Source organism: Podarcis gaigeae (assembly GCF_964106915.1).
Source record: "Podarcis gaigeae genome assembly, chromosome: 1".
NCBI lineage: Eukaryota > Metazoa > Chordata > Lepidosauria > Squamata > Lacertidae > Podarcis > Podarcis gaigeae.
The window spans coordinates 15,987,951-16,014,050 of record NC_139678.1 but is presented as its reverse complement, the minus strand read 5'-3'; the positions used below and the strand labels follow the sequence as shown (position 1 = coordinate 16,014,050).

General features: G+C 41.7%; 1 protein-coding gene and 1 long non-coding RNA gene across 4 annotated transcripts in view; one reads left to right on the top strand and one right to left on the bottom strand.

The window, feature by feature from the left end:
• The window catches only part of WDR20 (WD repeat domain 20), a 51,005-nt gene that overhangs the window by 10,067 nt on the left and 14,838 nt on the right, over positions 1–26,100 (top strand). Inside the window, exons 1-2 of one of the 3 annotated variants that reach the window (XM_083734661.1) lie at positions 1,426–1,550; positions 23,248–23,430. In XM_083734661.1, the coding sequence (XP_083590787.1) occupies positions 1,455–1,550; positions 23,248–23,430 (279 nt within the window). In that variant the 5' untranslated portion in view covers positions 1,426–1,454. Of the gene's footprint in view, positions 1–1,425; positions 1,551–21,826; positions 21,846–23,247; positions 23,431–26,100 lie in introns of those variants that run through there. The other 2 variants (XM_083734662.1, XM_083734660.1) reach the window with 2 other exon arrangements.
• On the bottom strand, positions 10,638–17,830 carry LOC310845124. Its single transcript, XR_014564485.1, has 3 exons — positions 17,748–17,830; positions 13,645–13,684; positions 10,638–11,927 (listed from the first exon to the last, which is right to left on the bottom strand). It is a non-coding gene; the product is annotated as an uncharacterized lncRNA (long non-coding RNA).

The window sequence follows — 26,100 nt, the reverse complement described above, 5'->3', positions numbered from 1 at the left end:
ACATTGCATATTCAGAAACTGCAAAAATGGTATTTATAAAATTGCAAAGTGAGTCAGGCCATGAAGCTGCCTACAGCTGAGGCTTGCATAAACAAACAAGGATACAACACAAATTCAATACACCACTTGTGTAAACATTCTAGGCTACAGGGGCACCAAGAAGTGGAGAATTAGCAAACTAGAAATCATAACTCTAACTTGGTGTCCCTCTAATGTAGGTGGTGTTGGACATGCACTTGAAATCCTTTTATTATTTTGTATTGCATATTTAATACTGTATTTTATTCTTTTAATTTTTGTGAGCCTCTTGAGAGAGTAAGTGTTTTTGGGCAGCCCTACAATTATTGTAAATTGAAGTCTTTGGTTTTTTTAATGAATTGTTTTAACTGATGAAATAGTTACAGTAAAAAATTACCACCACTACCAGAACCCTGGAAACTGTAGTTTTGTAGTTGTGCCATATATGCACCCCCCCTTGACTCCATATTAATTCAGAAAAATCACTACCCCTTGGCACCATAATCATTAAATTTATGCTGGTCCTTCTGCAAGAAGACAAACTCCCTCTTGATTTCCTGTACAGTTGTCCACTAGCTCTTAACCTAAATCTTATTAGTGCACTCAAAAGAAACACATTGGACTTTCATGACTTCCATATCTTATATATCACTAGTAATTGACTGTATTGATTTCCAGCTGTTATGGTTTGGTTAAGGCATAGTGACCAAAGTGTATTTTGGTGTCTTGACTACCTACAAGATATAGCATCTTCCTTTCCCTGCTTCTCTCAAACTTTAGTTTTGTCATTGCATCTCAGTTCCACCCAGGAATTGCTTCCAAACTATGACTCCAGAAGGTTTGGATGCAGTTCCTGGTTTGCAGTAACCATAGCTTGTCAAGGCTGGATTTCACAGCAAGCTACAAAAGGGAGGAGGAACGCCCCCCCGCCAAAGTTTCTGAACCATGGGTTGGCAATGATATCTGAATTGGACTGGTGAAATGTCAAGCTTTGCTAAAACATCACTTGCTTTGCCACTGAGGGACAGATTCAGCTAACTGGTCCATGTAACACAAACCAACACAAGGACTTATTGTAGTGTAATGGGGCATATCCCCTCCCCTCCCACCGTGTGTTCCACCAAATTGGCTGCTGTGGGGCGGGGTGGGGTGGGCAGGATAACTCCCACATCAGCATGCGGGGGAAGGAGATGGGAGATCATTCCGTTGGGTAAGCAGAACTGCTTGCACTGATGGGTCAATCTCCTTAGTGCTTTGTTATACATAGAGAGATATGTAGTAGATTATAGCCTGCTTTTTGTCACAAGTCCTCAAAGCAACTAACAGCTGCACGCTCATGAAACAAAACAAAAGCAGGAGCTGGATCGGGTGGCAGTTGGTGTCAGTTGGCTCTGAGATGGGATGTGGGAAAGACAGCCTGACAGGATTGGGCCCTGATGTTACCCTTGATTGCTTCCCTCACTCTTTCCATAGAAGATATCACCTCTGTCCTTCATTTCTGCCATGCCACATATCTTCTCTTGCCAGAATCGGTAAGTGGTGCAAAGCCCTACTCTGTCTAAATGCCATTCTTGAGCTTGAAACCAAACTATTCTCATAAATCTGTTTGGCTTAGAACACTGTTGCAGGATTGCTGAGAATAGCACATGTGACCATATATTATTTTCACTGTGTGTATATATGTTGAATATGCGTTGCAGGCTTTGTGTAGCTGCGTGTGGGAAGTGAATGAGAGGATCATATGCATCCTTTAAAAAGTATAGAAGGTTGTTTTGTGTGGAAGGGTGTGTGTACTTGCACCTTGTCTCTTAGGGGCGGGCCCCAGAGATTGGCACAGCAGTTCTATTAACAACAGCTGATGGTGCCAGCAGCTGCTTTAAACCCTGCATGCTAAGAAAGTTTTTCTCAGGAGACAAAGTCCCTGACAGAGGCAAGACCTGCCCTGGTGTGGGTGTGCATGTGAGCAGGTGGAGGGAGGGAGGATGCAGGGAAGAAATATCTTTATGCTCCTGAGACATGCCAAGCTTTCTACACATCCAGTTCCAGATTGGGTCAGTTCCAGTGCTCATGCCTTTTCTGCAATTGTTAAGGCAAAAGATGCACTGAATACTTCTTCACTGTGGCTGATAACTCCTCATCTAAAAATGGGCTGCAGTTCCTTTTTATTTGTTAGGATGCAGAAGAATTAGTTTTTTATTCTCTAAGTCTGTGATGCCTTAGCAGGGATAGGATGAGAAAACTTTCTGAAAAGTGGTGTCATTGACATTGTTTTCATTGCATTAAGCAGCAATAGAGTCCAGTTTTGATGTCATGCCAAAACATACTTTTGATTACCATACTGTATATCTGGTTATAGAACCTTGTTCCTTTTCTGAATCAGTTATCTCGAAGAAGCGACTGTCTAAACATCCTGCACAAACTGAGAACCCTTATTCTAAGAAACCACAAATTCCCTCAGCTTCATACCTTTTCTCGTTTAAATCTTTAAGGAATCAATAATCTCTTCCCTTAACCTCCTCTCCAGAGATGTGTCAAAGAATGGATGATAAACATATTGCTAATGATTTTGAGGTTGCAGTTGGTGGCAAGCATATGATCTCTTCCTCCAGTAGAAATCTTTGAGGCCACCCAGTACCTCTCCACAATGACACAAGTTGGCATCTCAGGGGTTAACTTCAATCACAGCTATTGCATACTCTCCTCAAGGATCCTGAGAAACCACAAGTGGCCATTCCACATTGTCTCTGGCAACAAGAAAAACAGTGAATGTGGATTCATATGCAGGAGCCATTCTTGCAGTGTCCAGAAGTTCCAAGACTCAAATAGAGATACTGGAAAGCAAAATGAAAAATGGCAAGTGAATAAAAAGTTCATTGCCTGGAACGAGTTGTGAGGTGTGGTTCATTTGCTGCCTTGATTCACTACTAAGTCTATGTGCAAACAGGAGTGGCTGTGCTGGTCCATGTCAGATGGCACAGATCATTTTGAAGGAGGACAAAGATGAAAATGGCTGAGAACAGCCAAGCCATTCAGACATCTCAGCTCCCTTTCCCATATACTTGCATCATCCTGAGGCCAGGAAATGAGTTTTATTAAGAGCTAAACTTGCAAATGTTGCTTCTACCAAAGCTTCACTCATCAGCTTCAGGGGTTATTTATAATAGTCTCATGGCTTGCTTCCATGTTTTTAAGGGTGGGTTTGGGGACTGTGTCATCCTGAGAATGGGGGCAGAAACTCTCCCAAGCCAGCATTGGTTTCAGCAGGGAACTCTGACATACATAGTGCAGAAAGCTTGACTGTGCTTTGCAGCATCAAAAAGCAAGAAGAAAAAGTTGGGTAGCAACCGTGAGTTAAAATTACTAATGCAGGGGGAGAGGAGAACCAACACTCCATTGTGAGGTGCTTAAGCCAGATGTGGGGTGTGGATGGCAGCTTCTATTTTAGACATATATTTATTATATTTATATACGTTAATCCAAACATGTTCTCTGCATGAAATAACAGTTTATAATTTGCAGCGCTGTAGGATGGAAGCTGCTTCTATAGTAAGCAGTTTGTGGTAACAGAGAAAGAAGGGCATTATTGACATCAAAGTATATAAAAGACACCTATAAAGGTAATTTTCTGCTAGTATAGAATCATAGAATTGTAGGGTTGGAAGGGACTCCAAGGGTCATCTAGTCCAACCCCCTGCAATGCAGGAATCTCAACATAGCATCCATGACAGATGGCCATCCAATCTCTGCTTAGTAGAAATTGATAGTCAGAATATTAAGCTCAGAATACTGAGCTTAGCCTTGGACTAATACTTTTTCTTTGAAAGAAAAAGGCAAGGTGGGAAGAATAAAATCTTATTGGGTGTGGGAGAAAGTTTATGTATTTTTTACAGGGTAGGGGGCCATACCCTAACAAGCAGTTAGGGTTGTACATCATGCATTGAGCATACCAGTATGTTTGCCTAGGGGCTTCTTTTCTCTTGGATCCTTTTTTTCAGATGAGAATGGCAGAACATTGAGCCCTTGCCTCAGGGCAGCCTGGGTCCAATATATGCTTCCTCCCAAGCAAGCTGTCTGGGGTTTGTATGATATTGAACATCCTTCCCTGGAGTGCTGCCTCTGAAGTGCCATAGGGACACTGATGAGTAATGATTACCAGCTGCAACACAGTCACTGGACTGATTGAGTCAAAGTGCTCATGAGTAAGTGATGGTTCTCCCATCTCAATGCCTTTCTGGTGCCCTTGCCGTGTTGTGTGGAGGAAGGGTACTGTCTGAAACAATAGTTACCCCCTCCTTGGGAAGTGGGATTCTTACTTGCATAGAGTCTAGGAAAAACTGGGTATGGATAAATAAATGGACAAGGAGAACAAAGATCTGTGCTCAAAGTAGCTGTGCCCAGGCATTGGTCCTATAAGGCAGGTGGGTCCCCACCTTTGACCAGCAGTTGCAGTGGCTGGAACAGAGCACATTCTGCTCATGGACTCAAGCATTTCTTCTTCACAATTGAGAGTATTGAAGCATGAGGAACAAAATGTGGGGGATGTGTGTAGCAGTTATACTTTGAGGCATGGCACCTTTCCTCCTTGTGAACCCTTTTGAAGCAGCGGAGTATAATCTCTGTTTTGAATCCTGAGGCAGAGTTAAGAGTTCTGAGAAGGCCAATGGTGGCAATGAGCTCTTCCTGTATTTGTGCTAGGCTGTTCATGTAGGGTTCTCTCTCTTAGTGCAGTCTGCTCTTGCACCATGGATCTTCTCACCAAATTTCCCATTGTGGAAACTATGTGAGACCCAAGTGATGTGTGCTCTGTCATGTTGTTTTCTGCTGCTCCAGAGAAGCGGACACGGAGCAATGGATCCAAACTACAAGAAAGAAGATTCCACCTAAACATTAGAAGAACTTCCTGACAGTAAGAGCTGTTCGACAGTGGAATTTGCTGCCAAGGCGTGTGGTGGAGTCTCCTTCTTTGGAGGTCTTTAAGCAGAGGCTTGACAACCATATGTCAGGAGTGCTCTGGTGGTGTTTCCTGCTTGGCAGGGGGTTGGACTCGATGGCCCTTGTGGTCTCTTCCAACTCTATGATTCTATGTAAGTAAAGGGCTTCCTTAGTGCAGGGCGGTTTGTATACTAGTGTTAGTGCACTGCAGTTAGAGTCTATAGTCTGCCATAGCAGAGTAGGTGGTGGCAGGGAGAGGAATAGTTTATTTTGGCAACTCATTTTCAGTTATTTTGCCAGCAAAGAAATTGGGCTAAGCTTGATCCTCACCACCTGCTGCCCATCTTGGCCACTCTGTCAATAGTTCTGCCAACAGTGAGGATATGTTGCTGTCTCTGGGACTATCAGCTAAAATGATCGCCAATGATGGTGTGGTAGGTGCCCAAGATACATCAGTATTGGGAACGTAAGCCAGTTAAGATGGTATCCTTGAAGCTTGGGATTGTAGTGTGAGCTGCCTTGAGTTGGTAAAATCTTAATTGGACTGATGTGCTGGTAATCTCTTGGAAGAGGCTTTGCTATTACTGCTTCCAAAAAATCCTTAATTAAAGGACAAAATAGATGGTTCTAGATTTTCTCCCTAGCAAGAAAACATTTAAGCAGCCCACAAATATCTCATGTCTCGCAGAATACCAATGTTCTGCCCCAATATCTCATTCTGAGGAGAGAAGAGAATGATTAATCCAAATGACTTCAAGCTGCAAATAGGGATCAGTACAGGAAAAGGTGGGCAGCTGTTATGGAGGGAGGATCTGTCCAAATGAGCAGTAATTAAAATGGAGTGCTGAATATTTGAAGACTTAATAGATGCAGGAAACAAGTTACTGCAACTAGAAAGAGAGGGAGTAGGAAAATAAGGCCTTTGCTACATCCTTTTTATAGGATTTATAAAAGTGACTGAGAACAGGGATTGGGAGGCATGGCACAGGAGACACTGTAATTATATTTTCAAGTATAAATAGAAGTCTGTCTGGGATTGCAGTTCCTGGAGGCATCTGTGTGTGTGGCACTAAATAAGTTTCTCACTCTGGTGATGGAGTTGAGAAGCTACACAAATCAAAGTAGATTGTTAACTAGTTTTACATTTTTAACCAGAACAGGAAAGTACTAAATTTGGAGGCAGTGTGTCATAAACACATGCGAAACCTAATTTTTCTATTTCTAGAACCGCTGTAGCGCTATGCGTTACTGTTGTAACACTTTTTCCTGATTGTGTTGGGACTAGAGTCTTAAGATTTGGGTAGGGGGAAGTAACACGGTTTTTCAGAACTTGTCGAGGAGCCTCCCAATGACTTTTGACTTAAGTTCAATAGAAGTTTAAATTGTTATTGCCTATTCTTTCTAACTCAAGAACTGTAGCATAACATGATTTTCTAGGAACTGTTAATTACTTTCTTGCCTGAATAGGTAGAAATCCTCCGCCTAACTGGCATGTATACATCTAAATTGTTCCCATTGCCAGTGGTGTTTTCTTATTATTATCTTTGCACCACCCTCTTAACCCTCAAATTTGCTCAACAAAATTGATTATTGATTAAGCAGCTTAGATTATTCTTGTCTTCATAGTTTTTCTTTAATCTATCACTTATATTATGCCACATCTTTCTTGATCATCACTGTTTCTGTAAAATTAGCATGATTTAGAGGTCAAAGAGTACATTTGATTAAAGCAGAGAGAGTGATCTAATTTAGGGGTGTCATAGGGATGGATGTAGCCAAGATTATAAAGAAGATGAACAATATTTATGAATTAATGTTTCTTCCACCAGCCTGTTATTGCATGGGTGTACAGAGAATGAGGAGCTCACACATAGCTATCTATAACCTATTGATTGGAACAATTTTTTTTAAATAGGAGTGCTCCTTTTCCTCCCCTCCCTTTTGCCTGGCTCCAGATTCATTTTATTTCTCCAAGATGGGCTGTTGGAGATTAAGGCCTCACACCAATGTCAGGGAGGGGTTAATCTGGCATGCTTTCCTGGATAGTGAAGGAGGTGCCCTAACCAGATAGGCAAGAAGGCTTTGCATAGCAGGTAAGAATAAGGAAGTTGAGAGGTACTGCAATTTTAGACACTGATCCAAAGGAGGAAAAGATGTGAGTAGCTTCTTTCTTCAGCTGTTTGGAGTTCTGGCTCATCATCTCCTACCTCAAATAATCACCCCACTGCCCTTTTACCTATTGGGCCATGTTGTGGAGTTTCCAGAAAATGGTTCCATGCTCTAAATTAGGATCTTATTCAGCATGTTTATTTTGACTAATAGTAGACAACTTTAGAAGTACTGTGTACTCTGATAACCGTACATGCTATATAGCACCAGCATTTTTCCAGCAGCTGAAGGGATTTGAATGAGAAGGTCTGATAAGGAGGAAAATTAAAGCACACTAAGAATTGAAGGCACTGAAACAGGTGACTACAATTTTTGGCTTTCCTTGCTGGCCATGAAAAAAACTGGATAGATACCATATTTTCCTGTGTATAACACACACCCGTGTAGAAGACAACCACTATTTGGGGGAACTCAAAATTAAAGAAATGGGGGGAGATTGCCCAGAGTTGTTGAGCTTTTTTAGGGGGGATTGCCCAGAGTTGCACAACTCACGAAGCCATCGATCGCCTGCCTGCTAGCCACCAGCAACCGCCAAACAGACGGCCACTTCCCACAGCAGCAGCCAATCGCCAGCACGCATTGCTGCAGCCCAAAAACCACAGCCAAAACACCTCTTAAAATCTCCTGCTCGCAGCTGCCACCAATCGCACATCCCCCCTCTGCACTATCCGTGTATAAGATGGCCCCAAAATTTTAACAGTTCTTTGTAATATAACAACCTCATCTTGTACACAGAAAAAGACGGTAACCCCTTCTCTACATTTCCTGAACTCAAGCACAAAAAACATTGGGGGCAATGAAAGGCAGAGTCTGTTCCTGAATGACCAAGGTTGTCTGGCAACATAGCTGTCAGATGTCCCTTAACTTTCTGCCTAGTGGCCCAGGTAGTAGGGATCTCTATAGAAAGATATCTGCCACTTTCTACAGCTTCAAAGTTGGGATAAAGGCAGGCTGCTCACTACAGTGAAGTTACATACTTGTCACGGTGAGCATAATTGGACATCTTCCCTGTTATGCTAAATTTATAAAACTCAAAAGAGTTCTGTATTGGGCAAGACATTCCTGTTATAAGTAATGTGGAGTTGTAGGGGTGGGGAGAGACGTGGAAAGAGAGGGAAGGAAGGAAGGAATGGGTGGGGGTTGGTGAAATTTCATTATATTGCATTGTAATGGTATATGAACAAAGTTTTGTGTCAGAGTCCCATAAATAGGTACCTTATTTTTGTTGGTGGTATGAGAGTCCGGAGTGCCCAGGGCATGGTTGGTTGCAGATGCCTGTTTGCCTGACTTCTGTAGAATTAAGAAACAGGCTCTAGTGCATACAGCTGCATGTGTGATTAGGAGCCCTGGCCAGCCATCAGCACAGATCCAACACCCCATAGCCTGTTCTCACTTTTTGCTCAGCGAGCAGAGGTTGTGCGGGCAGGGCTTCTGCATGTTTGGTGAGAAGGGACCAGATAAGTAGCCACAATCCCACTCCCCTCCATGACTAGATGGAACACGAGAAAGGACCTATAATTACGGGGGTGGGGACAACTTACAACTTTGAACATGCGCAGTGAAATTGCATTTATTCATTATGATGCTACTAACTCATTTTTAAGAAAACATTCTTTATCATGGAAAATGTTCTGCCCCACATCACTGCTAGTATACTAGGATGGGTGAGGAGGTAGTAGGAAGTGAAAGAGAGCAGATTTCCAGGAGGGAACACACTAAAATGCCAGCTTGTCTTCTAGCAGTGATGGCTGCCAATTGCTCCAAAACCCCAGCATTCATTTTCACTACCACCCCACCAGTTACCGGTAACTACCTGCATGCATATGACGGAGTAGCTGCATATGGCACCATTTTGAGAATATGTGAATTCTTTTCTGCTGGCTGTAAGTTGCGAAGCCAAACTTCCAAATGTTACTAAACCAGGTTAACAAGTTGTATGATTATGAAACAAATGAGGCTAATTGCTTTCACGTTGTTATGCTGCTAGGGTGCATCTTTTAATTGTTTCAGTTGGACCTTGGGGAAGGGAGAAGTCTACAGCAGAAATAATTTTGAGAGAGCTACTGAAATTGAATTGCTCAGTAATTACTGAGGCCTTTTAAAATTGCGTCTGACAACATTTTTTGTCTGCAAAACCTTCCCCTACTCCTCCGATAGGAAAACACCTGCTAGGGAGGGAAATTTGAGACCAGTGTATATAAGCAAGGAGAACAGTAATCTTGTTCACGTGCTTTAGACTTGTTTTTTTCTGTCTCAGTGAATATGAGAAATCTTTCGTACCAGGAGTGTGAAAGCATTTTGCAGCAATATTTTGTGCAGCAGGCAAATAGTTGTACATATGACACTGCACAATAACACTGAATAGCTCCTACAACCCTGTTGGCTTTCTACCTGCATGCTTTTTGTTCATGGTCTTCTACAGTTGTGAAGTTGGGATTTGTAAGATAAAGTGGGAAGGTTATCTGCCCTTGCCTACTGGCCCTGTCGCTAAACCTGTGCAGGTGGCAGGTGCTTGCCTTGCTTGTTTGCTTAACTGTTTACCTTAATGCTTTGTCACTGAGGCTGAGACTCTTGTCTGCTGGGATTCTGCTAATTCTTGTAGAACTGCCACCATCTCCCTCCTTCTGCCTACTTGTTTCTGTCTGCCATCTTTCTTTGGGTGTAATCTTCGATACCTCCCTCTCCATGGAAGCGCAGATTGCATCTATAACAAAGGCGGCATTTTTTCATCTCCGCCAAGCTATGCAGTTGGCTCCTTACCTCTCTCACCCTGACCTAGCCACTGTGATCCACGCGACAGTCACCTCCAGACTGGATTATTGTAACTCGCTCTACGTGGGGCTGCCCTTGAGACTGACCCAGAAACTCCAGCGGGTGCAGAATGCTGCAGCGAGACTCCTTACGGGGTCTTCGCTGCGAGATCACATTCACCCGGTGCTATACCAGCTGCACTGGCTCCCGGTGGAGTACAGGATTAGGTTTAAGGTGCTGGTTTTAACCTTTAAAGCCCTATACGGCCTAGGACCCTCGTACCTACGGGACCACCTCTCCTGGTATGCCCCACAGAGAAACTTACGGTCTTCAAATAAAAACATCTTGAAGGTCCCAGGCCACAGAGAAGTTAGGCTGGCCTCAACTAGAGCCAGGGCTTTTTCAGCTGTGGCTCCGACCTGGTGGAACATTCTGTCACAAGAGACCAGGGCCCTGCGGGACTTGACATCTTTCCGCAGGGCAGAGCTGTTCCGCCAGGCCTTTGGCAAGGGCACAGCCTGACTCCCTCCCTTAGCAATCTTCACGGAGCTCTGGCCCAATGGTGGCCAGTGGCTTGAATTTAATTAATTTTATAATGAATGATTTTAGAGTGTTGTTTGTGCTGTACTTTTGTACTGTTTTATTGTTGTTAGCCGCCCTGAGCCCGGCTTCGGCTGGGGAGGGCGGGATATAAATAAAATTATTATTATTATTATTATTATTATTATTATTATTATTATTATTATTTCCTTCCTTCCTTCCCCTTCTCTCCATTTTGCTGCTATCTTCCTTTCAAACACCAGCCAGTGCTCCAACTTGCCTATCTGGAAGTGGAGGAATGCAGTCGTAGGTGGTGGCGGCGGCGGCGGCAGCAGCTTACACCCTGCAAACTACTGAGTGCTGAGAAGTGGTGGCAAAGAGTTGTGTGCTTGGCACCAGTGGTACCAGGAAAGGAGAGGGAGGTGCAAATTCATTGTGTGGCGGTGGAATGAGGGGCAGTCTTTTTGCAGGTGCAGGGAAGGAACCATTGACACACAGTCCCAATATTACAACCAAACTATGGGTTGTCCGTAATCTGGGCTTACATGGTCACTTATTTACTCTCCCCTTCCATCCTACACTTCCTGGTTTCTGTCAACCACACTTTATCCTGACACCAGAATTGCCCAGACAGTGGTTACCACAAACCATGGCTTCTGGTTCTATTTTTGAAGCATACTATGAACCTTAATCTTCCCAATTCAGACATCACATCAAGCTATTGTCATTGAAAATCAAGAAGCTTAGATGAGAGTTGGCATTGCCATTAGCTTGCTTTCCCCTCTTGTGTTCCCAATGGTGAAAACCTGTTTTCATTGGTGCCATGCTATTAAAACCAGAGTTGGTTAGAGCTCTTTAAAGAGAATGTGTGCGTTTTTAAATACTCGGTGATTTTCTCAAGATGGCATACTGTGTTGGCTTGAGGTTTCTTGATCTTTAGATGTCTATAACCATGCTGTGCTGTTTAGTTATCACTGACAAGAGTTTCTGTTTGAAGCTCACTTGCTTAACCTAATCCGCTTTAAGTTTACAACTGTTCATTTTTCTTCCGTACAGTGGACTGGTGTGTTTTTTTCATGCCACCAAGCTGTACTTTTGCAAAGCATTCTGTGGTTCAACATAGATGCACTTGTTCTGACAACTTGCTGCTTTCTCTTCTCCTATTCAAAAGTTGTTCTAGTCTTTCTTCTTTGGCATAAGTTCATTCACATTGTAAATACACTGGAATAGAATATGCATTTCCCATACACAGCTTATTGCAGTCATGCAGCACAGAAGATCTATAAATCAGAGCTGTTAACAAACCAATGCTTGCATACTGTTTGTGTGTGAGGGAGCAGATGAGCAATGAATTTCACCACTTACTGGCTGCAAGGCAGTTGCGTTGCTGGTACTAAATGTTTCATTATGGGGTGGGAAATTGAAACATGACTGTAGAGATGAACTTGTGATATTTAAGTTGAACTTCCTCCTCCTCCTAGGGTTCTATGAAAAATCATTGATTTTGGGAACTGTTGCTGTAAAAATGACAGAGGGAAATCATGAATAAAACATTCATAATCTGTTAAACAGTATTAACAATAAAGGAACACAAAAAGCTAAACACTATTATGTGTAAAAGGTAAAAGATAACCGTCAAGGGGTCCTTTAAGTCAAAGGCGACTATGGGGTTGTGGCACTCATCTCGCTTTCAGGCCGAGGGAGCCGGAGTTTGTCTGCAGACAGCTTTCTGGGTCATGTGGCCAGCATGACTAAACCACTTACGGTGCAATGGAACACCGTGACGGAAACCAGAGCACACGGAAATGCTGTTTACCTTCCCGCCGCAGCGGTACTATGTGTACATTTTCTCTCTCTTTCTCTCTGTCACACACACACAGTCCACCAATCATGATCTTTCACTCTATTCATCCCATTAAAATACATACCGCTCCTGATCCATTTATGAGCCTACTGTAGTGTTGACTAGTGTACCTTATACCTATTTTGACTTTGAACTCTACTTCTGAGGCCTTCAAGTACACCAGAGAGATAAGGTTATGCAGGTGGATTCTGGGAAAAAGGCCTCTTCAAAAGGTGTGCCCTGACTGTAGACTGCTCAACTCAGAGAGGCTCACCTGGTGTCTTACTTGATGCCCTTCTTGCACTTAGCAAATACCTCTCTATTCCCTCGGGCCTTATTTATTTATTTATTTCTGCACTGTCAAATTATCAAATAGCAGGGTGCTGTACAATAATAAGCACCATTAAAAAAAAATACAAATTGTTTAGTTTCTTGCTGGCATATCCCTCTGTGATTTTAGACTTGATTTGTCTTTTCATTGCATTTCACACTTTGTTTTCTGATAGTTTGCTTCCCTGAGAACTTACTCAGATGTGGAATAGAAATGCAGTTAATCAATTGCTAAAGTAGGTAGGATGTAAAGAGTTCTGTTCTGGGCTTCTGCACATACAGCCCCTTTGCTTTGCAAAAGACCACCTTGAAGCACTTGTAGAAACAGTCTCTGGCATACCACAAGGAACATTAATCAAAAGTGGAGAACAGAAACTTTCTTGTACATGCACCAGAGCACTTGAACCCTTGCTTAGAATTTTTTGTATCCTGTCCTATATGTTTTAAAACAAATCTGACTCTGATTTACATAGGCTGCTTGCCAACTCCTGTTGCAAGGTAGGCTTGCATAATTATTGCAACAAGTATATCTGATCTACCTTTACACAGACATAGCACTGTGACACAGATGTCACCATGGTGGTGCCCACAGAGGCATATGCTTCTGTGCACAGAGTCTCCCCGCCCTCACTGAAATTAAACACGAAAGAAGCATTCTGATAGTTTCCCTGGTTTGCAGTTGTGTCCATGACCCAAAAAGGTCGGGAGCCTTTATGGACAGGAAGGAGTTCACTTATTCCAAAAACTTCGTCTTAACTCTAGTCCAGAACTTCTGCCTCATGCTGCCTTAGAGTTAAAATACTTCTGCACCTCTTACGACCCTGACAATTAATTTACAATGTATGTATAAACCAGCTGGTTCTCATTTTTAGAATTCAAGGAGTGCTGTGAAATGACATTTTATTCATAGCTTACTTGGAATAAAACATGTCAGTTCCAAGACAAAAGCAAATTAAGACTTCTATGCATTTCTTAACATTTCATAAAGCAGGTGTCTCTGGGATTTTTGTTTTTATTGCATGCTGCAATACTAAATAATTGAATAATTTTGTAATTGTCACCTGTTCTTACTAGGCAGTTTCCATATGATCAAAAACATCTCTACAATTTAACAAAAGTACAAAATCAGAATTTGACACAACCATTTAGGATAGAGAGAATGCACAGTGATTAACCATCACCACCACATTAGAACATCTCCATGGCAACCCAAGATAAAATTATGCAAACTGCATTTAGTTTGTTGATAACTTATTTACATCTAAGTGAAAGATGAACACCTAAGATTTTGACTTCTGTGGTGTGCATATTATAGGACTGTGAACGGTTTCTTTTACACTGAAATGCCAGTATGCGTAATACATTTATTTTTCAACCAAGGTGCCAAGATCTCTGGGGGTTTCAGTATTACTGTTTGTATTGTGCTACTTGATACTTATATATAGTACTTGATAATTGACATGTTGGTGTGTTTGCACTTGAAAAAAACCTGTTGCTTAAGGGCCAAAGTAGACATTACACACAGATGTGAGTAGTAACATCTCTTTAGGAACCTAAAAAATCAAATCAAAAATTTTGAGAGATGGTGAGTAATCTTTTCCCTAGTGGCTGTTTTTTATTATCCAAATATGCCACCCTCCAAACCCATTTCTCTCCCCCCCCCCCCCGAGACTTACATTTGAAACTTGCTGGCTGTAGTACTACTCTGAATTGAGAAACAACTACTGGGGAGAAGGAAGTAGACACACCACCTGTTTCTCCTCCTGAACACCCTGTCCTGAAGCCGCTGCTGATTAGCCAGCAGGGCAACCTTAAAGAAATCCATGCATTTGGCCATAAAATGCAGCCAAATTGGAGTCATTCTAATTTCAAAGAGGAAAAATAATATTGGACAGTTAGAGTGGCTAACCATTGAGTCTGACTTGATACTACATTAAGGACTGGATTTAGACATTGCCCTAGTTTGCACTAAACTCTGGATGGGGTGAGTTTCCTCATAGGAACCTTCTCGCATGCTGGCAGTGGGTGGGAATAGAGACAGAAATGGGTGGGTGAGAGGCAAAACAGTCAATGGAGCAGCAGCTGTCATTCTTACCTTTGAATTACGGGCCACATTCCAGCCTTGCAAAACCCAGAGGTTTTCCCACATGCAGATCTCTCTTTCCGTCCAGGCAAGCAAAAGGGATGGTCATATTTCAAAGAGATATTCCGGACAGGCAAAAGCACTTGAGGAAGTGAAGCAGTGCCAGTGAGGTGAGCTTATATTGAGGTGAGCTTAAACTAGACCCCTGGGCCTAAGGCTCCCCACCCCAGCACTAAACCATTGCTTAGCGTAGGCTTGGCATTAATATCTTTTCAGCCTAAGGGCCATAGTGAAAGCTGCTCACTTATGGCATGGGCATGACAAACATGGATAGTTTGTGTCTGCATACACAACATTTTTCAACCCCACAATAGGCTAGGAGTGTGGGTTGAGATAAACAAAGGGAAGGAAAATCAGGATAGTCTTAGTGCCTTTTCTCCCTCTGGCACAGTACCTTTGTAAGGAAGTCTTCGTGCTCTTTCCTATTTCTCAGGTCTCCAAAACCACCTTCCAATGACAAGGTTTCCTACCCCTGATTTTGTTCGAAGGTTGGTAGGCCATAAAGGTGGTTCTGTGGATCAGAACCAGGCCAAGGTTCCGTGCTACATGCATGAGGCGGAACAAAGCCAAGTGAAGCATTGGGCTCCATTTCCTCCTTACCCATTTTACAGGGAGAGCTTTGCAAGGCCCCATCCCCACGTTCCTCTAATCTCTGCTTGTTGCATATAAGCAAAATATTGCAGTTTATCACATATACTGGTTAGTTCAAAATAAGCTAGCTTTAGATGACGAGTTAAGAAGCTGACTTGTTAAACTAAGCAGCACTTTCCGTAAACTACAATTTCTATTTTGTACACAAGGACAAGCTAAGATGAGGGGAAAGTGAAAGAAAATGCTGGCAAAATCCTTCTCCTGGCTGTACAAGATAGGGGAACGCATGAGCCTGAGGCTTTGTTTAGGCTCATTGCAGCTTGTGCGCATAGCACTAAAGAACGGTTTAGCGTCACACGCAAGCACTTCCAGTGAGTTACTATGTCCTTTACAGGAAGTACCTACTGTTTTGAATGACCTAGAGAATGTCAGGTTTTTGTGCTGATTTGTCAAGTAAGTACAATCATAGGGTTAATCATCAGAGAAGAGAGAAATCTGCTGTAATACCTTTTTTGTTTAACAAAATGTTGCACCAAACCAAAGAATGGAAATCTTTATGCATTCATGTAGCACAATTGCATGGTGTGCAGTGCTGAATTGCCGTCTGAAGAGCTTTGTCAAAAGATGGAAGTTGACACAATAGATAATAAACAGTGGTGGTATGTGTACTGAATGAATGCCTTTTGGATGATGCTAGCAATCTCCATCTCCACTTATCTGAAGTCATGCAGATCTTTGGCAACAAGTCTCAGTGGCTTGAAATTGTGTTTAAGGAGCATCAGAATTTTGATTTAATCTCTGCTTTAAACACATAAGGGTGCAGAAGAATATAAAGCAGGCAATAAGGGAGAAAATCCTTGTTTTGAGGGTGTCATCTGAAGCCTGAAAGAGGAATTGAATCATTGCTTTGTGAATGTGTATGGAGCCTAAAAATTGGCCCAGCCTAAGACGAGTAAATGGGGTATGCAGAGAGCAGGTTGGGATAACCCTTGAAAGATTCTGAATTGATGTTTCTAATGAATGTATTTGGACTTTTCTATCCACCACATAGCCTTTGTTGCATATAACCACAATTAATAGCCCTTTGTGTTGATGAAAAGTGGCATATAAATGCTGGTATGAATGAAATGAATACTCCCAGTATGTCTTAATGATAGAACTTCGTGTTCTGTAAATATTGGCCATTTATTGTTCAAAATCACTCTGCATCATCAAGATATCCTGAGGCATTTTTGATAGGCCCCTTGCAATTTTGCTTTGAGGCTGTGCAAGGATCCATCTTAACCTCCGTGTTGTTAAGTACCTATATGAAACTGCTGGGGAACATCATTTGGGAAACAATGTCAACAATATGCAGATTATTCCCAGCTGTCTCTCTATTCCACCTGAAATCAGGTGATGCTGTGAAGATGCCAGACCAGAGTCTGGTGACACTAATGAGCTGTATGCGGGCCAGTAAATTGAGCTGAGCCTTTGCCCATATAGTTCTCAACAGATTACAGTCAATTGCTTACAAGTCTTTCCCGAGTCACAGTGTACCTTTAGTGCTCAGAGGTCAACAGTCAACATGATTTTTTCACTGCATCAACTGCAGGAGAAGTGCCGAGAGCAGAGACGCCCCTTGTACATCACCTTCATAGGCCTGACAAAGGCCTTTGATCTCTTCAGCTGAAAAGGACTCTTCACACTGCTCAGCAAGATAGGTGGCTCACCTAAGATTGTTTTCTTCCACAAGAAAGTGCACAGCGCTGTCCAATATGGCGGCTCATCCCCCTGGGATGATGGTCAAAGAGTGTTCTGCCCTAGCCGTACAGACCCAGGGCAATTCAAAAAACTGCAGGAGAGCAGGACTTTGTGTTTGGGGCAGTAATTTACCATTAAAAACAGCAACACCCTCAGTTGGTTCCTCTGGGTGCATAAATAAGAAAACTGACTTCCAGTGTGATTTTTCAAGGATTTGTGTTTGCTAAATTGTGTCAGTTATTAATATAAATATTGGCATAATCATTTATTAACTCTGACTGCTTCCCACCACAACTTTTAAATGTTGCTTAATACATTGTCCCTCTGTTCATTTAAGAATGTGAAAGCAATTTTTACACCTTGGCTTAAGATACAGTTTTTGCTTAAGCTGGGTTGATAAGCTTAGAGATTTTGGGGCAAGGATGTGGAAAGTTTTGTTGTTGTTGTGCGGTCTTCTGAAGTTTAGATAGTTACATTTGTCCCAAATAAACTTAGCTGGATATTTGAAATCCACAGTTGATACCAATAGTGACGGGTAATTTTGTGCTTGCTTTCAGTGTCACAAAATGGAACAAATTGTCACTTCTATAGTAAGTAAAGAATACTCATTATAATGAAATGAAATGCAGTAGGTAGCAATGAGTAGTAACTAGGGCTGCCACACTTCACAGATCCTGAATCCTTCACCTTTTGAAGCAGAAATATAGTTGGCGATTCTCACAACTTTGTCAGCCTTCTTCAGCTGCTGGGAATTGTAATCCAAAACACCTGGAGGATGCAAGGTGATAGAAGGATGCTTTATGTCCATGTTAGGGAAAAATGGACTGCTTAACAGCAGTCTGACATACAGATGATAAATAGGTGAAACTTTTTCCTGTCACCTTATATATTTGTCGGGAAAAGCCTAATCTGAATTGTGTGTCAGGTTGCTACAAGAACAGAAGCAGACCTAAGGAAAAAGGTGGCAGCCCAAGGAGTACCTGAATTTAAGTCACCATGTATCTTTCATCTTGGTATAAAAGGTTTATCTAGGACTCTCAAAACAGTATTTTCGTTTGCTACACATTAGCATTGGCCACATCTTTGGGTAGTGCAGGTGGGGAAGAGAAAATTGAACCATAGCGGATGCTGTTGCCACTTAGCTTTGAATAGATTGATGTTGGTATTTGGTAACCCTATCAGCAATATTAGAAGAGCAGAGATTTGGTTTGTGGTAAACCATAATATTTGGTAAATTCCCACATAATTCATGGAATTTTATTCAATAAAATGTTGTGATAGTCTCCAGTCTAAATGGTAGATTTGTAGAGAATGTTAACCATGATAGCTAAATTGAACCACCATGTTCAAAGGAAGTATGCCAAAATACCAGGGATTGGGGATAAACATCAGTAGAAGTTTGTTTGCTTCATACCATACTTGCAGATTTCCTGGAAGATTATGTTGGAAGTGGGGTGTGGATTAGATAGAACCCTATGCAAAATCATATTTTGTCATCCAGGCACCTTGGGGTTAGCATAAGAGATCGACTTCAGTATCTCTTGCCAAGAAAAAATGGGCACATAAAATGCAATGTGTGTATGTGTTTCTGGGCTTGCTTGGCTCCAATTTGATGCTAGATCTGTTTTTGATGACTGTCCTTTACCGGTGTGTCATGCAGAAATGTCTTCACACTGAGTATCTGTCTTGCAGAGAATAGTTTAGCAATAGTATTAATGTGTTCCTCCAGCATGGTAAGAATAATGAATGAAAAATATCACGGCTCCCAAGTTGTTTAAGAGCAAAGACCATCAGTCCTTTTCTCCTCCCATCTAATAAAAAAAGTCATTGTTCAGAGGCCCATTTAGACAGGTGAGAAACGTATCCTTCAGAGCATTAAAAACCAAGATTAGTTAAAAGATAGTTAATGTATTTGCTTCCTCTGTTTTACTTATGGGGTGCTCTTTATATTTGTAACAAACCCTTTAAAAATTGCTTGCCCCCAGGTCCAGTGGTTAGCCCTCTGGCTTGCACAGTCTCTTAAATTTAGTGGACTCTTATTAAATATGTTAGTGCTGTAATATGAAATGGCAGAGGTTATATTTAATTCAGTGCTTTTGGAAACGGTATCTGAAGCATTTAGACATAATGAAATGTTCAGTGCTTTTATTCCAATTCTTTTAAGTACTGAGGCTGGATCTGAGGAAGCATGGTAGTATAACTTGAAGAGTTACTTAGTGTGAGTGGAAGCACAGAGCACCTTTCAGATACAACCTCTCAACAAACTTAGGAACTGCTTCAGATTGCGAAGAAGGGTTCATATTGTGCAGTGGTGGCGAACTTATGGCATGTGTGCCAGAGAGGGCACTCAGAGCCTTCTCTGTGGGCACGTGTGCCGTTGCCCCATCAGGGCCGTAGCTTCCGTGCCAGGGGTGGGGGAGGAGAGGAGGGCTCACGTGCGCCATCCAAATTCTGTGGCACCAGGGCCTGGCGAGCGAACAAGGGGCTGAGCAAGCATTGACTTTTGATGCACCAGGGCCTCCCGCCAGTCTGTTCTTCCTACTTGGGAGTAAGCCGCCTTGGGTTCAGCAGGGCTCAACACCTAGGTCAGTAAGCATATAAAGATGGCAACCTAAGAAAGGGCTGCTGGGTTTACATGTTTGCTGGGCTTTCCCGCAGAAGCCAACAGAGAAATTCATTCCATTGAGGCTGCGATCAAACGGCAGCCGAAGAAACGGCAAATAATAGTAACAACAACAACAACAACAACAACAACAACAGTATTATTTGTATCCCGCCCATTTGGTTGGGTTTATTTATGTATTTTTTTTTTTTTTGTATGTGTGCACGCAGACTATCGCTATTATCTCACATTAAAAATTGGGAGAGGGTGGGTCTTAGTACAGCCCTCCAGTGTGCTAGTGGCCAAAATTGTGGAACCTTCTGGAAAAAAACGTATTTGCGAGGTTTGATGGCTCATAACACCACTTTGTTTTGGAGTAATGCCAGTGCTTTTTTTCTGTGGGGACGCATACCCCTAAACATTTTGTGAATTTAATGGGAGAAGAAATTCACTGTATTTATTTTCCCCGATTTGAACTGTATTTATTTTCCCCCGGTGGTGATTTTCTTGAGTCAATATGAGAATGCCATTAAACATTTTTTAAGAAAAAAAGCACTGAGTTATACCATAAAATTATATATCATTGGGAAGATAATTTAATGAAGAATGTAATGCAATAACTTTTATGAAGGATTGTTTATTACAACAGCAGCCATAAAGAAGAAACATGAAACACACAGAAAAAAATGAGATATAAAGGTTAAATTGCCATGTTGGCACTTTGTGATAAATAAGTGGGTTTGGGGTTGCAGTTTGGGCACTCGGTCTCTAAAAGGTTCGCCACCACTGATATAGTATAATTGGTATTGTTACCTTGAAAGCCATGTTTCCTGTCCACAGGAAAACAGAAAATTAGAGTTTACAACAAATCTGGGTGAAGTTTCCAGTAGTTAGAATGAAACCTCTGTGCACAAATTGGAGGGAAAGGCAAGTGCACATAAAACAAATATTGTTCCCAAGCCATTTGGAATTCAGTTTTCTCCTATAAAGGAGGTAGAAAATAAACTCATTTGCTTACCTTATGCTGCCTCACGGGAAAGCCTAAGGCTGCATTCCCAACTATACCAAGTACCATTGAATTCAATAGGACTTCTGAGTAGACATAGGTAGGCTTGTTCTGTTAATCACAGTTCTTCTAATATATTTGCCAAGTGCTTGCTCCCAATATCACAGCCTTTAAAGTCTACTTGTGATTAAGTTCCTAATACATTATATTTGAGATCTTAGTTTAAATCACCAAAGGCAGCAGAGATTGCTATTGCTGCACCAGGTGTTGGGTCTTTGACCTCAAGGCCACTCTCTCCCAACCACACAGAGGTAGGTCAGCAGCCTCCCAGCTGTTCTTCCCACTGCCTTAGGATTGTTCTCAGGATGTCCAAGTTAACACTATGTAGATTAAGTATTTAATTTACTTGTCAGCTGTATAATTTGTACTAAAAAGTATTAAGGACGCTATTGCCACAACTGTCTCTTAATAGCAGGGGTCATATGGAAAAATACACCTTCCACAATTCAGTTAGTTCCATTGTTGACCCTACTAGAATAATACATATTAACATTGCTCTTGTAATCTTTAAGCATCTTCATGATGGACAATAAAGATGAAACTAGATGTTAGGCTTGACAAAGATTGCAGAAACCTTGTTTTGAATTATTGCATCTCTCTCTAATGCTCAGGCACATTTACTTATGACATATCACCATGCACTAGTTATTTAAAATATTTGTATCCCACTCTTCAGCCAAAAATGATTCCAGAATGACTTACAAGATCAATAAAAAACAATGCAGCCCCCGCTCTGGGGCTTATAATCTAAGGTATGATACAAAAGGAAAAAGGAATGTGAGTGGAGGATGCAAATGTTTTAAAAGTAGAGTGTTGTAATGACCCAGTTAGAATGGAAACAGTTTGGAGGAGCTGGTCTTTCAGCACAGCAGATCGTGTGGCCTTGCTTTCCATTTCCCCCTCTGCTACAGCCTGATAGAATGGCTGCTGCCATGGCATAGTTGAGAATCCAAAAGACAGCTAGTTCCTCTTAGCAGAGCCAATGGCTCTTCTCTTTTACTTTTCTTCTTCCCTCCGCTGCAGCCTGTTGGAATGTGAGCTTCTCTGCCGATTCATTCATGGCAGCCAGCGGTGTGCCTCATGTGCAAATTCATAATGTGATGACATAGTGTAATGGGCAAGAGAGATTCAATTTATGAGAAGTTGGAGAGCTTAACATGGAGCTGCTATTTTATTGTGCCAATGCCACACTGAACATTAAGTCTTTTTCTACCATATGTTTTAGGTAGTCCTACTGCATTGACTTGCGTCTGAGACAGTGCTAAGTAACTGTCCCACCAGTTCAAGGGTTAATGCTTGTGCAACAGTACTTTTCTCCCATCTTCTCTCCCTAGGTGTTCCCTGCATTCATGGCAGTACAAATGTACTCGTGAGGGTTGTGGGAATCCCCAGAACAGATTTAGGGGCACATGGTTCAGGTCCTGTGGGGGCCTGGTACAAATTGGCCTAAATGGAAGATGCAGAATTATCCTTTCAACAGGCTGATAAAATAGATTAGACTGGTGGAGTGACCTATCTGGGGTACCTGATGAACCTCATAGCCTTCAAAACCAGAAGCTCTATGCCATTGCACTACTCTTCTGTGATAATGGATAATGACTCTGATGACCAGAGATGAAGCAGCAATGCATTTCATGTAGAGCATGAAGCTTATTGGCACACACCGCTTAATACAGTGGAGTTACGGATTCTTGGAACATTTTGCTTCAAACAAGGATAGCCACCTGCCAGCAGTTTCATGTCATCCGAATCTTGTACTAAGGTGTTAATATACAGTAAAACCTTTGGTCCACTATGTTTACTTGTAAGGGAACTTCTTGTTAAGGAATTGTGATATTCATTGTTGTTGTTGTTTAGTCGTGTCCGACTCTTCGTGACCCCATGGACCAGAGCACGCCAGGCACCCCTGTCTTCCACTGTCTCCTGCAGCTTGGTCAGACTCATGTTTGTCGCTTCAAGAACACTGTCCAACCATCTCATCCTCTGTCGTCCCCTTCTCCTTGTGCCCTCCATCTTTCCCAACATCAGGGTCTTTCCCAGGGAGTCTTCTCTTCTCATGAGGTGGCCAAAGTGAGCATCCTGGAAGGACAGATGGTGAAGCTGAGGCTCCAATACTCAGATATCAATACTCAGTTGCAAATTCTTTGAATTTTTGAATGTGCTGCCAATGTGCATGTTACTGTGTAATGCTTTCCATGAATGCATGTGCTGTCCGACTGGGAAGACCAGGTGGTGCCAACTTTTGATAGACTGTGTCCATTTCTGAAGAGGTCAGTACATGAGTGACTAGATATATTTTGGCCTCCTGATGACTCTCGACTATACAAAAAAATAAATAAATGCTGTTTCTTTAGTACATGATTTCCAAATGGTCTACTTAAAGTTAGTTTCTAAACTCTCTCTGGGTTTTAATCCTGCATTGTTGCCACAGTTGCTACAAACATCAGACTTGTTCTATTGTAGAGCACACTAGAGTACCGTTATATTCATTGCTAATCTTATTTTCAATCTTTTTGCAGGCTGCTGACTTGAGTAAACCAATAGATAAAAGGATATACAAAGGAACACAACCAACGTGTCATGACTTCAATCATTTAACAGCCACGGCAGAAAGTGTTTCTCTACTAGTGGGCTTCTCTGCAGGCCAGGTGCAACTTATAGATCCTATTAAAAAAGAAACTAGCAAATTATTTAATGAGGAAGTAAGTGGATACCGTAATCTTGGTGCATGCAAACGTTTATTTTCTTTTATGAGTTCTCCATATGCATGTTTGTTTTTCCATTTGAAAATAGTCACCTTGGGGGGATACTAGGGGAAGCCTTTGAAAATGGGAAAGCACATTTATATCACATTCTATGAGATGGAAGAGGTGGTGGTTTTTCTCACACCCTCAGTTTATCACCATTTGCTTATTGTCAGAAGACTGGAGTACTGTATGGGCTACATCAGTGCACTTAAACTGTGGGCAGCGTTACATCTGTATCATCTCCTAATCCAAGGGTGGCTAACAATCCAAGGCCCAACAATTTTGCCTGTGGCGGCAAAAAAATAAAATAAAGTAGACACAGTGCTGAAATGGGTAGACTCTACCATTCTATGATTGCATGAACTGTTATATGGGATGCTCTAGACCTATTTCAGTTAATATTAATGCTTAAAGGCTTGCATATTTGCAGAACATAAATTTATTAGCTCTTTGAGCTTGGACAGCTGCATCCGAAGAGCTCCTTCAGGAGAGTTGCACTCAGTGGTTTCTTAGCTTGAACAGCTTACTGCTTTGCAGCTTTCCTCAATTTCAAGTATTTTACCATGCAATGAAACTGGCACACATACATACCAGCCTTTGCATGCCCAAGACAGTTTTGGAACCATGAAACTTTTGGGGACCATGAAAGTGATTTTTGGATTGCTTAGTAACTATTCTAGAGGGGTGGGTAATTCATAATGTAAGACAACTATGCCCCCAAACACCTTCCCCTGTTCTCCTTTTGCATACAAGGCAAGATCACAGAATTGTAGAGTTGGAAGGGACCACAAAGGTCATCTTGGCCAACTTCCTGCAACGCAGGAGTCTTTGGCCCAACATGGGGCTCGAACCCACGACCCTCAGATTAAGAGTCTCATGCTCTACTGACTTAGCTATCCCAGATCATCAGCTCTCCAAAGATGGATCAGCACAATTTGGACAAAATGTGCTGCAACTTTCTTTAGGTATAGTTTATCGTTCATTGCAGTGGTTTGTAAAGAAAATACAACGCTGTGAGAGCAGTTGTAAGTCACAAACCTTGTTCCACAATTTTGTATTGGCTTTAATGCCTTCTTACTGATGATGATAGATAATAATAATAAAAAAATGTGGTGCAACTTGAAAGAAGCATTTTTTTCTCTTTTAACTTGTTGAGGATTAGTATACCGCATGATGGTGCGATGTTTGGCTGCCAGATTTTTAAAGTAGAGAGATCTGTAATTTAATTTGAATACAAATTCTACTTTAAAGTGAGTCTCTAAAATCTGATGCTTAAAGGTCTTGCCTTCTATCCACTCATAAATGTGCTCAGCTGTTTGCTATAGCAACTCAGGTAGTTGCAAACACGTTCAAAACACATTCGTGCATTTCTAGCACCTGTGTCAGTAAAATCGTTAACTGGAAGTCTAACATTGATTATGACTCAGTCGAATTATTCTAGAAGGTGGATCCTTGAGTAACCCTGAATATAAACTGGATTGGGTTTGGGGTTTTTTGGGTCCTGTTCTCTCTTGCCTTCTATCCACTCATAGCCAGACCTATAAAACATTCTTTTGTTTCATTGGCTGAAAATGTTTCACTGTTCGGGGGTTCAGGAGGCATATTCCTGAAAGTGGTCACCTTAGTATAGAATATGGTGGATTTGAGCCGGGCATGTTTTTTTCTTTGACGTTTGCTGAGACAAGAGTAGTAAAAGAACTCTGCATCTCACTATAAATTTGCTAGTTTGAATCCTATGATAAGTTGACAAAAGGATGCTTACAGGAGACTTTCTCATCTTCTCCTGCTACCGCCCACGTGAGAAAAGACTCTCCAGAACAATGTGAGATGGGGAAATGTGTGTTGGGGGGTGGCATCTTCCATGGGGAGGGGTAATTGCTGATAATTGGACTTGGATCCCAGGATAAGCTTTAATGTAAGGGGTTTCACAAAAGGAAAGTGTCCTGTTCTCTTCTTTATTATTAATATTACCATCTTTCTCTCCCCCACCCTCACGCTGGGGAAATGCAAACCTTCTTTGCTTCTACTGACTCCAGGTTATCAGGGATCCATTAGCCCCCAAACCTCAACCCACCCTATCCAGCAGGTTCCCCTGAAGCCCAGAGGGGAAATCAGCATTTGCCGTCCTCCTTCCATGGACTTCTCTAGACCATCCCAGCATTTTCTAGCTACAGCTGCTCATTTAACCTATTGTGCATTGTACACAATTTGTCCCGTTGATGTATATCCTATATTGAACAAGACAGGGCAAGAACTCTAGGATGGAGTTTTCACATTTCATAATTTGATGGGTTTTTTTTTTCTATAGTCTCCAAGGATTATTGAAATTATAGTAAGTGTTTTCCCTCAGTGAGCAGCCTTTACATCACTGTACTAGTGAAAAAGATTTGTATCATAAATTTTGGTTAAATAAATAAAATAAGTTGTGTCCCAGTTGAAGACATACTACAGTATTCCAGAAAGGGAAGGATATTTAGTTTTATGGCTGGTTACAAAAAACACACACCTGGTATTACTGTTATTTGCTTCTTCCCTTTTTTTGTTGTGATGCTTGAATGGCTTAGGTTGGCAGAATAATGATAAAACCCACAGAAGTGCCATTACTATCACTTAAAGATAATGAAC